Below are 12,185 nucleotides of genomic sequence, written 5' to 3'. Positions count from 1 at the left end.
CTTTTTTAATGTTTTTTTTTTTTTTGCCTTTGTGCAGCCCTATTTTTGGAATCAGAAACTCTATGATAGGCTCATCTCACTGCAGCTGTCTCCACTCACACAAGAGCACTAGGGCAGATGAATGTAATTCTCTAATATACTCGTGCACAGCCAGGGGGATTTTTTTCACAGCGCAACGCACACAACACACTCCTGTGGAGAAGGCACTCTTTCAGGGTAGGTGCTGTTCCACTGACACCCCCATGCAAATTGTAAGTGCCTGACGAATTGTGAAGTGCCTGAGAGTGGTGAGCCCAGCAACACCTGTCAACCAGTGGCAGCAGGTGAGCTGGAAACAGGGGAAGCCCGAACATTACCTTTAAATCTATCATTACTTTCAACCTGTTCCCCTTTATCCTCCTTGATTAACAATAAAGCAAATAATTCACAGAATAATCGACACCAATTGCGTAATTAGAATAAATGATTATGCTCACGACACACCGCAGGTTGTCTGAAATTTGTGTGCTATTGCGAATTAACAAGGATGGCATTTATTGATTTAAATTACGATAAATGCTCATGACACATCACAGCTTTTGTGAGGTCTGTGTCAACATACCCATCGCTATCCTCCACCAGAATAAAGCCAGGTTCATCTGCTGCTGTGGGCACTTGGTCATCACATTTTCTTCATTTTCTTTAGTTCATTGTTCATTTTCTTTACTTGCTTCAAGTAAAGTTACTTGACTGTAAGTTAAGCAGTGCGTGAGCTGAAGTGCATAATAATGACACCACATGCAGCCTTTAATCTTCCAATTTGTTTTTGTCTCTCTTGTTGTTTAATGTGTTGCAAAAGTGACCCAAGTAATGGGGATGGTGTGACCTCTTGGAGGTTTTGGATCGTGGAACAAAAAGCGCAAATGTTCCAGGAAAAATGTTTGTGGTTTATTCACAATTTCAACACAAAAATAATAAACTAAAATTAAAAAAGAATTCACACTCCGTAAAGTTGCTATTTACAGTCACAGGAGCAGTAGTCCCACTAATCTCAACAGCCAAAATATGAATGCAGCAGGAAGCAGCATTTTACCCCTTTGCCAGCATAACATCAAGCTGTTCACATATCAAGGAGCTGGGTCAGATCTCAGATACGCATGTGTAAACCATAATTAATTGTTGCGTGGCTCAATTAACACTAAGTGAATTCAGACATGAGCCACTTAAGTTCCCATGTGGGAGATGTGCATTTGGGGTAGAGTAAGAATAGGTGTTCAAAGCTGCTTGCATAAGTTTTTTTTTCTGAATGAAGTATATCATGTGAATGACTGGTGTACTTCCGAATTAAGAGGAATTAAGATTTCTATTCGTGCATACATGGTGTTATGAGAAAGCCAAGGATAATGTTCTCATTAGTTTAATATTTCATTGACAGTGGGACTGTAAGTTAAAAAGTGTCATGACAGAGCCAGTGTTTGCTAGTACCATTTCATGCTGAGGAATTGGAAGTTCAGAAGTGTCCTGACACGGCCAAAGATGTATCTGCTCAGTATTTAACGTAGCCAACTGTTTCATTGACACTGCACCGAGGCATATATTTAAACACAGCTGCATCAAACTCTCATATGTGTGCTGCTGCGGCTTGAACTCATTGTTTGGCTGTAACATGAGTTGCTTATAACTTACAATATGTGAATCTAGGGTACACTATTGCCATATCATAAATTTTATTTGTGCTGTAAAATATTAATAAAGGATATTGACTAATTAGTGAAAATTGAAATTATCACTGCAAATTATCACTTATCTTCTTTCCAAACATTAATTTATATCACATTCCTTTCAAAATGTAACTTTCGCATGTCTGTTTTATTCCCAGCTATTGGCTGTCATTCCATAAAAATCCTAGCAGGTCTGTTAATAACAAAAAAGTAACATCAGGTCACAAAATCGCAAAATAAAATAGATCATCTGCAGTCCTTGTTAAATATCTGCCCTGGCATGCATTTTGTAGCCGTTCAATTCAAATGAGAATATTTCATTTTGCTTTCTTACTGCTTTTTCATTTTGCATGATTGGTAAATGTATTGATGTATGTTTAATTTTTTTTTCACTTTGCTGTTTTATCTTATGTTATTTTTTTCATAGCAAACATGATGTTCTTCAGGAGAGGTTTGCCAACAATAATATACCAACAACACAGAGCAATTACTGTCAGCTCAAGCCACAAGGACTTCATCAGCTCTTATTTATTCACATGCAATCAACATCTGAAAGAGTCATACCTATCTTGTCTATCTCTATTAACTGTCAGTCACTCATGTAATGCAGAGGAATGATAGGTATGGTGTTTTTGTAAGACAGTTTACAGGCCTTAACATGTTACAGGCCTTCTGAAAAGGAGCTTAGGGCCATGAATGTGTGTTTACTCAAACATTAGATGATGTCAATGATGAATGCAAATGCAGGAGCATCCAAGTGAGGGCATTGAGTGTATCTTGTTACAGTTCACAGTCTGAGGCACAGATAGCTGAAAGATTAATATTATAGAAAATTGTTGAATCAAAGCCGAAGAAAAGACTTCCAGTGAACCGTAATTGCACAACGTGTAACACTGGTGCATGTTTTATTAGTGTTACACAATGAGAGAGCAGCATTGTGCAACATAAGCTTGTTGCCAACTACATGTACTGTTTAGCTTTTAATTGTCATAATGATTCTCTTCACTGTACTACTGAGATGTCTACTGATTCTTATGGAGATGGTAGAGTTTCTTATGGAGATTCTTATCTACTGGTAGAGTAAAATATTTTAGCAATACTTCACTGATGTGGCCTGTCTGTGGCAGAAGAGATTGGGGTTCTAATTTCTATCACAAATAATAAAGGAGGGGGGGGGGGGGGGGCAAACATCCTATTGTAATAGTTAGGTAGGTCACATGGTATGGCCACCATGTTGAGTTGTATGGCAATTTTGAAAATGTTTGAAAAAAACAAAAAAAAAAATTGAAAAATATATTTCAGTTCTCAAGAGTTCAATTCTCATGATCAATGAAAGTCATTGAGACAACTCATGAAATTGAACAGATTACAAGGAACATATAGAAACTAACATAACCTATAATCATGAACAGAGTACATGATTATAGGTTAAAAAGATGTGACACCATAAACCTGCCAATTTGGTGAATAAATCAGTGAGCATCTTCTCATAAATTGGTGGTCACAATGGCTATTTGTAAAGATCATCTGCATAAAATGCTTCACAAAAGTTGTACATTAAAACCTCTGTTAAACAATGTAGATACTTCTAGAAAATCAAATGCTCAAGTTTTGAAATGGCCTTAAAATAAAAATCATTTCAGTAAAAGCCATAATGTCCTGTTATATTGTATTGACCTGTGTTACTTTTTCCAGCTGCGCAATGGGTTGGGGATAACAAGTGCAAAAATGTACATAGCATCCTACTGCAAAATATAGTTTCTAAATGCTGTAGAATGTGTCAATAAATGTAAACAACATGAGTGTTTACTCACAAGTGAGTATAACTTTATTTAAATATAAATATATTTATATATTTATATATTTAAATATAAATATTCCTTTTTTAAACCTTGTTTTTGTATGTGCTCTCTTCCTGTAGCCCCCCAAATGGATGCAGACACAGTGAAATTCAGTGGGTGCAGGCACAAAACTACAGTCCCATAGAAAAGAACACAACTGAAGCAGTGCCAAAAAAAAAAAACTATTTAACATATGCAGCCGTTATTGAATCCAAGCTTCTCCTTAATGTCGGGAAACAGGAGAACAGGGTTGTGTAAGGGAGTGTTCTCTATGTATGGTATGGGTGGTGGGAGGATGTATACCCTAGGTGAAGCTTGGATATGGAGAAGGGGATTTGGGGGGTGGTCAGTGGATGTGGATGCTGATCCTTGAGAAGGAGGTGGAGTTTGAACTTTTCATTTATTTTAAAATAATATTATATAATATTATATAAAAATACTGAATTTCATGTCAGATTACTGTGACATTTACTTTAAAAGAGAATTTTGGGAACATTTTCTATAAAACATTAATGCAACATACTCCTGTTTTGGGGACTGCTCTGCCTTAGATAGTGGGAACGTTAATCATATCACAATCTAATGATGAATATGCTAAAACCAAAACAGTAGGCATATAATGATACAAAATATATTTTTAATTTTATCTTCATCTTCATATATGCACACAAAAAAGGTAACAGTTCTTTTTAAAGACTTAATATACTAAGATGGAAAACTCATAATAGGTGTGCTGAAATGAATTACAAATGATCTGGAGGTATCTTTTATGGTTGGTTCAAAGTTGTAATTTTTTTTTACCTCAGTTCTGGATTGTCTCAGTCAAGGCTTCATTTAAAAATTTAATTGTTTTGTAAATCTTAAACTGGTTGAAACCAAATTGTGTATTGTTTTTTTTTGTAAAAATGGAAGCACTTTATTTTACAGTACCATTTTCCTGGTATTTAACAGAAAAGTACATGGAATCATTGAGTAATTCCTTGGTAATGCAGTACAGTTAGTAATGGAAACTGTCTGGCAACAGTTGGTAGTTATCGCAAGATAATGCATTATTGTATGGTATGATCACTACTGTTACTGGTACTTACCCAATTTTCACATGAAATGGCAGGAATCTTTGTGCTTGATTTGTGTTCTAAGTAATCACCAATAATTCTGCAGGTAAATTTTATGAAACTAATACGTACCTACATGGTAACATTATTTGTGTTATCTGTAATTATTATGACTGCATAGTGTGTTTACACACTAATTATGAGGAATATATCTTGGAAATTACTATGTAATTTCTTGGGGAATGGATTGTAATGTTTTGATACCTTTTACCTGAACATTATCCAATAGTTACCCATTAACTTTCTGCTCCAACCTGTAAAGCTGTATTGAGGTTTTACAGGCGAATTACTTGGGAAATATCTTGGCACACTGTATTATTTCATAGAAACTGCACTGTAAATAAAGTGAAACCTTTCATCTCATTAATTACTCTCTTATTTTCCAAGGTCATCTGTAAAGCTTCCATGGCTATCTTTTATGTAAATTACTTCACTGCCAGGAAAACTCCTGGGCAGTTACTACTTAATATCATATGAACTTGGTGTTTGAATTATTTTGAATTATACCTGCAGTTGTATATCAGTTTTGGAAGCCAGAAAAATGTACATACCTAGCTTGCCATCATCTGGTTGCTAGCTAAATATCCTTTGAACATGGTTTACATCAAGTCAGAAATTAAGTGATATAATAGATACTATCACTGTCTCTATTGAAAAATAGTGACAGTGATAGTATCTATTGGGTTTCAACTGCCTGCATTGGCAAAGAGTTCAATTCAAAATGATCCCTGAAAAATGATATAATCCAGTCTCTGGCATGCCCAGCCCAAAGGCACTTCCATTCACATTTAACCAATGTAATTAAATAATGTAACATTGCATTTATGTATTTGGCAAGAAACCTGTGGTATCTCCCATTCAATAACATATGCACACAGAATGGATGTATTATACCCTTTATGATAGTGGGGTTTAGAATATTAATTGTTAAGTCTAATAATGATTAATTATTTGTGCATAATGGTGCAAATTTTTGTCATGTTGAATTGGATATGGCTCAATGGGAAACAGTATGTTTATAAATAACTCTTAACATCTTATACTTGCTACCTAACCTACATTCATTATATTTTACTTGCACATGGTTTTACTCATTGAAGCCAGAGATAGTCTTTTTAGTGCAGAAATGTATTACTCTGGTTCGAATCTCTTTTGTATTTAGCCCATATATCAGAGGGTTAAGGATGGGAGGGAACACTAAAATTGAGATACCAACAGATCTTCTCAAGTATGGGGACACCTCATTGAATCTGTGAGAAAGCACTGCAAAAATAGTGGTGACCTGAAATAGCACAAAGACCATCAAATGAGTAGCGCAGGTTCGAAGAGCCTTGCTCCTCGTGTCAGACTGTTTGTTAACCAGACAGGCAATCAGAATCTGAATGTAGGTGAAAATGACGGTGATCAGAGACATGCCCTGAAGGAACGAGGACAGGAACAGCCCGTAGTAATTGTTTACACTTGTGTTTTCACAAATCAGTTTGACAAGGGAGGGGTTGTTACAGTACATGTCTGTGATGAGGGACTGACAGAACTGGAACCGTGCTAGCAGACAGAAGAGCACTGAGATAAGGACAACATCAACAATCCATACAATAACAATGATTTTCACTAGGTTGACATTGCTCATGACTGTGTTGTACCTCAGCGGGTGGCAGATGGCCATGTAGCGGTCATATGCCATGGCAGTTAGGATGATAAAGGCTCCTCCAGCATACAGGTGCACCAGCAGTGCCTGGAGGAAGCAAGCCGGGTAGGAGATAGACCTGTTCTGAAGGATGATGCTGCTGATCAGCTGAGGGAAGAAAGCTGTTGCTCCAATCAGGTCATTGATAGGCAGGTTTAAGAGCAGCAGGTACATAGGCTTGTGCAGGCTCCTGTTTAGAGCAATGGTGAGGAAGATGGTCAGATTCCCAGCTACTATGAGGCAGTAGGTCACCATCCCAAGGAAAAATGCTGGGTAGATGCCTGATGATGATATGCCCAGTGATTCCATGGTTAAAACAGATGGAAAGCCTGTAATGTTGAGCTGCATTTTAAGACTTTTCTGTGTACTGGGTGGTTTCAGTTTTTTTGCAGTGCTGCCTGAAGAAAATATAAAGGAGGATCATACAGTACAATTCCAGAAACAGTGTGGGAGCACCCATACATACAATCACATTCACAAACAATTATCTCTTTCTGTGCATTAAGAGTATTCAGGACATAATATAATTTCTACGTATTTCAAAATACTTACATGCATCTGCCCAGTCACTTTTCTGAACCTCACCACCAAGAGTGAGATATTGTGAAATATTTGCTTCATACTTTAGGAATGATGCATTAATAGGATCTCTTTTATTCCCTTGACCCTGATGTTACTGACATGTATCCTTTAGAGATACACCATGAAATCTACAGGTACCCTGTAAACACCACTCTAATTATACACAACCAATTAATATTTAGCACACTACTCAAAAGCTGTTCAGTTAAAGCCATAATATCCTGTTGCATTATACATTACAATATTGTCATTTAGCAGACGCTTTTATCCAGAGTGACTTACATAGGTTACAATTTTTACATGTTATCCACATATACAGCTGGATGTTTACTAAGGCAGTACCCTGTTCCCAAGGATACAGCAGCAATACCCAGCAGGGAATCGAACCAGCAACCTTTTAGCTACAAGCCCTGCTCCTTACAACTATGCTACACTGCTGCCCCTATAAACATGTATTCCCATACCGGGAGTCGAACCCGGGCCGCCTGGGTGAAAACCAGCAATCCTAACTGCTAGACTGTATGGTGTATTGTTATATTGTATAGACCTGTTTTTCTTTTTTTTCTCCCACTGTGCAATGGGTTGGGGATAAATTATGGGAAGAATTACATAACATCCAAATGCATAAATATAGTATGTAAATACTGTGTAGAATATATATCAATAAATGCAAATATTATTTAACTCATGAATATTACCTAATTTAATTATTTTTTTTAACCTTGTTTTTATGTTTGTGCTGATTCTTGTGCCTGCCACATAACCATTGAAATTTAGTGGGTGCAGACACAAAAATACCATCCAATAGAAAAGAACACAGCTAAAACAATGCCAAAAAACCTATGTAAGATATGGGTCCTCCATGGAGTCAGACAGCTGACAGCATAAGGCTCAGATAGTTTTCCTTAATGTCAGGAAACAGGAGAACAGGGTTGTGAGAGAGGGTGCTTCAAAGTTCTCTGTGTATGCTGTGGGTGGTGGGAGGATGTATATTCTAGGCAGTGGCGTCGTTAGATCCAATCATTCGGGGCTATAGCCCCGAATATTTTAAGCCTAGCCCTGAATATTTTCACCCTGAAAAAGGAGGTGTTTATAGCAAAACAACAGACAGACTGTAACAGAGCAGAACTTGACTTTCAGCGTCCGAAGGTGTGATAATATTTATTCATTAAAAAGGTAGATATAACCTCCCCAACCTACCGATGCTGAACTCCCTTTAAAAAAAAAAAAAAAAAAAAAAAAGGACAAGCCCCAGGCAAACTTGACTTAGCCCCTGATCTTTTCAATAGCTAGAAACACCCGTGATGGAGCTTGGATATGCAGAAGGGAATTTTGGGGGTGGGCAGTGGAAGTGGATGCTGATCCTTGAGAAGGAGGTGGAGATTAAACTTTTTGTTTATTGATTTTTTTAAAAAAGCATGCTTGCAAACAATACTCGATTTCATATCAGATTACTGTGACATTTACTTTAAAAGAGATTTTGGGAACATTTTCTATGAACCATTTATGTGATGTACTCCTGTTTTGGGGGCTACGTGGTTGCTCTGCTTTTAGATAGTGGGCCCATTAATCATATCACAATCTAATGATGAATATGCTAAAACCAAAACAGTGGGCAAATCAGACAAAAATACAGTATTTGTAAATTTTATCTTCATCTTCATATATCCACACAAAAGAGTAACATTTATTTCTAAAGACTTAATAAACTAAGAGAAAAACTCATGATATATGTGATGAAATAAACTGCAAATGATCTGGAAGTGTCTTGTATTATTGGTTTAAAGTTGAATTTTTTTTTTACCTCAGTTCTGGAATGTTTCAGTCAAGGATTATCTTGGATTCATTTCAAAATGTAATTGTTTTTAAATCTTAAAACGGTTGAAACCAAAGTATGTATTATTTTTTTTGTAAAAATGGTAGCATTTTTTTTTAAGTACACCATTTACCTGGTATTTAACAGAAAAGTACATGGAATTAATGAGTAATTCCTTGGTAATGCAATACAGTTAATAATATATTTACTTTGAAACTACCTGGCAACAATTGATACTTATCTCAAGCTAATGGGTAATCGTATGGTATGATCACTACTGCTACTGGTACTTACTGACTTTTCACATGGCAAGAGTCCTTTTGCTTGATTTGTGTTCTAAGTAATAACCCATAATTCTGCAGGTAAATTTCATGAAAATGGTACATACCTACATGGTAACATTAGTCGTGTTATCTGTAATTATTATGACTGCATAGTGTGTCTGCACATTAATTATAAGGAATGTATCTTGAAAATTGCTGTGTAATTTCTTGGGAAATGGACTATAGAATTATACATGAATATTATCCATTCAGCATCCATTAACTTTCTGCATCCACCTGTAAAGCTTGTTTTTGGGTTTTACAGGCTAATTGCTTAGGAAATATCTTGGCACTTACTCTATTATTTCATAGAAACTGCACTGTAAATAAAGTAAAACCTTTCATCTCATTCATCATCCATTTATTTTTCAAGTTCACCTGTAAAGCTTCCATGGTCCATCTTTTATGTGAATTACTACTACCAAGAAAACACCTCAGCAGTTACTATTTAATGTCAGAGGAGCTAGGTGTTTAAATTATTTTGGAAATACCTGCAGTTGTATGTCTGTTTTGGAAGCCAGAAAATGAGCTTGCTATCAACTGATTGCTAGCTAAATATCCTTTGAACATGGTTTACATCAAGTCTGAAATTAAGTGGTATAATGGGGGTATAAAATAATATAATCCAGTCGCTGGCATGCCCAGCCCAAAGGCACTTCCATTCACATTTAACCAATGTAATTAAATAATATGACATTGCATTTATGCATTTGGCAAGACACCTGTGGTATCTCCCATTCAATAACATATGCACACAGAATGGATGTATTATACCCTTTATGATAGTGGGGTTTAGAATATTAACTGTTAAGTCTAATAATGATTAATTATTTGTGCATAATGGTGCAAATTTTTGTCATGTTGAATTGGATATGGCTCAATGGGAAACAGTATGTTTATAAATAACTCTTAACATCTTATACTTGCTACCTAACCTACATTCATTATATTTTACTTGCACATGGTTTTACTCATTGAAGCCAGAGATAGTCTTTTTAGTGCAGAAATGTATTACTCTGGTTCGAATCTCTTTTGTATTTAGCCCATATATCAGAGGGTTAAGGATGGGAGGGAACACTAAAATTGAGATACCAACAGATCTTCTCAAGTATGGGGACACCTCATTGAATCTGTGAGAAAGCACTGTAAAAATACCGGTGAGCTGAAATAGCACAAAGACCGTCAAATGAGTAGCGCAGGTTCGAAGAGCCTTGCTCCTCGTGTCAGACTGTTTGTTAACCAGACAGGCAATCAGAATCTGAATGTAGGTGAAAATGACGGTGATCAGAGACATGCCCTGAAGGAACGAGGACAGTAACAGCCCGTAGTAATTGTTTACACTTGTGTTTTCGCAAATCAGTTTCACAAGGGAGGGGTTGTTACAGTACATATCTGTGATGAGGGACTGACAGAACTGGAACCGTGCTAGCAGACAGAAGAGCACTGAGATAAGGACAACATCAACAGTCCATACACTAACAATGATTTTCACTAGGTTGACATTGCTCATGACTGTGTTGTACCTCAGCGGGTGGCAGATGGCCATGTAGCGGTCATATGCCATGGCAGTTAGGATGATATAGGCTCCTCCAGCATACAGGTGTACCAGCAGTGCCTGGAGGAAGCAAGCCGGGTAGGAGATAGACCTGTTCTGAAGGATGATGCTGCTGATCAGCTGAGGGAAGAAAGCTGTTGCTCCAATCAGGTCATTGATAGGCAGGTTAATGAGCAGCAGGTACATAGGCTTGTGCAGGCTCCTGTTTAGAGCAATGGTGAGGAAGATGGTCAGATTCCCAGCTACTATGAGGCAGTAGGTCACCATCCCAAGGAAAAATGCTGGGTAGATGCCTGATGATGAGATATCGAGCGGTTCCATGTTAAAAACAGATGGAAAGCCTGTAATGTTGAGCTGCATGTCTTCTGCTTTTTAAGACTTTTCTGTGTACTGGGTGGTTTCAGTTTTTTGCAGTACTGCCTGAAGAAAATATAAAGGAGGATCATACAGTACAATTCCAGAAACAGTGTGGGGCACCCATACATACAATCACATTCACAAAAAAAGATCTCTTTTTGTGCATTAAGAGCATTCATTGCATTATGCAAGTTTCCAGGTATTTCAAAATACTCACATGCATCTGCTCAGTTTCTCTTCTCAGACTTACTACCAAGAGTGAGATATTATGAGATGCATTAATAGGAGCTCTTTTACTCCCTTGACGCAGATGTTACTGACACCTATCCTTTAGAGATGAACCGTGACATCAACAGATACCCTGTAAACACTCTAATTATACGCAACCCATTGGTACTCAATAGACTCCTCAAAAACTACTCAAAACTACTCCCAAATAGCTCTGTGTTTATGGAATTTCTTTGAACACAACCTGAGTTCTGCAGTCTGGGTTTGATCCCAGCTGTGTCACACTGATCAGTACAGTTGCTGTATAAATAGCCGTTGTCTGCCCATGAGTATATCGGAGTGCTCACTGTGGTAAAACAGTATATAACAGTATATAACAAATATACAGTTGCTGATTCCAAAATATGGTTGTATAAAGGAGAATAAAACAAAATTTATTCAAAACAGTGCAATGGAATATGTATAGTGCAATAGTATACATAATCCTCAAGGCATTTCTTGATATAAATGGTGCCATGATCTCAGATATTTATTTTTCTTTTCAGAAAGATTTTTGTTGTTTATAGGCTTATTAATTTGAAACATATTTTCTGTTTTGTCTTGTCTGATAATAATCTCCAGGTCAGCTGTAACATTACAGTTTTGTGGATGAAAAAGGAAATGAGAAATGAAATTAGGGAAATTAAATACTATTGTAGATTTTTTTTGGTTTTGTTATATTTTGAAACAGATTCAACTTGTTCAGTAACTGGCTCATATATAAACTGATTAGCCTTTCAGTCCTTTTAATCATATTTTACACCTTTGGAAAATCCAAATGTTGGATTCAGCTTGAGATTTTTTTCTTTTTACTGATAAATGCATTCACTTATTTAATTGTTACAAAAATCCCAGAGAAATAAAAGGCAAGATCATATGAAATGTATATACTAATGATACTGTACTGAAATCAGGTAATGTGACAAATTGCCAGATAACAGA

The 12,185-nt window shown here is 36.6% G+C and overlaps 2 protein-coding genes across 2 annotated transcripts; both read right to left on the bottom strand.

Moving 5' to 3' along the window:
* Positions 1 to 5,743: 5,743 nt before the first annotated feature.
* LOC118774496 (olfactory receptor 52J3-like) lies at positions 5,744 to 6,691 on the bottom strand. The gene has a single exon (XM_036523840.1). The coding sequence runs from the start codon at positions 6,689 to 6,691 to the stop codon at positions 5,744 to 5,746; it is 948 nt and encodes a 315-aa protein (XP_036379733.1).
* Positions 6,692 to 10,031: 3,340 nt separating this feature from the next.
* Positions 10,032 to 10,979, bottom strand: LOC118774495 (olfactory receptor 52J3-like). Its single transcript, XM_036523839.1, has one exon. It carries the CDS (start codon positions 10,977 to 10,979, stop codon positions 10,032 to 10,034), a length of 948 nt encoding a protein of 315 aa, XP_036379732.1.
* Positions 10,980 to 12,185: the final 1,206 nt, after the last annotated feature.

This window comes from Megalops cyprinoides, chromosome 3 (assembly GCF_013368585.1).
Source record: "Megalops cyprinoides isolate fMegCyp1 chromosome 3, fMegCyp1.pri, whole genome shotgun sequence".
In the NCBI taxonomy this organism is placed as follows: domain Eukaryota; kingdom Metazoa; phylum Chordata; class Actinopteri; order Elopiformes; family Megalopidae; genus Megalops; species Megalops cyprinoides.
The sequence above is the reverse complement of the archived record's forward strand: the minus strand, read 5'-3'. Positions and strand labels throughout refer to the sequence as shown.

Excerpts from the sequence above, each read along its gene's own strand:
- LOC118774496 (XM_036523840.1), bottom strand. The coding sequence starts at position 6,691 with ATGCAGCTCAACATTACAGGCTTTCCATCTGTTTTAACCATGGAATCA.
- LOC118774495 (XM_036523839.1), bottom strand. The coding sequence starts at position 10,979 with ATGCAGCTCAACATTACAGGCTTTCCATCTGTTTTTAACATGGAACCG.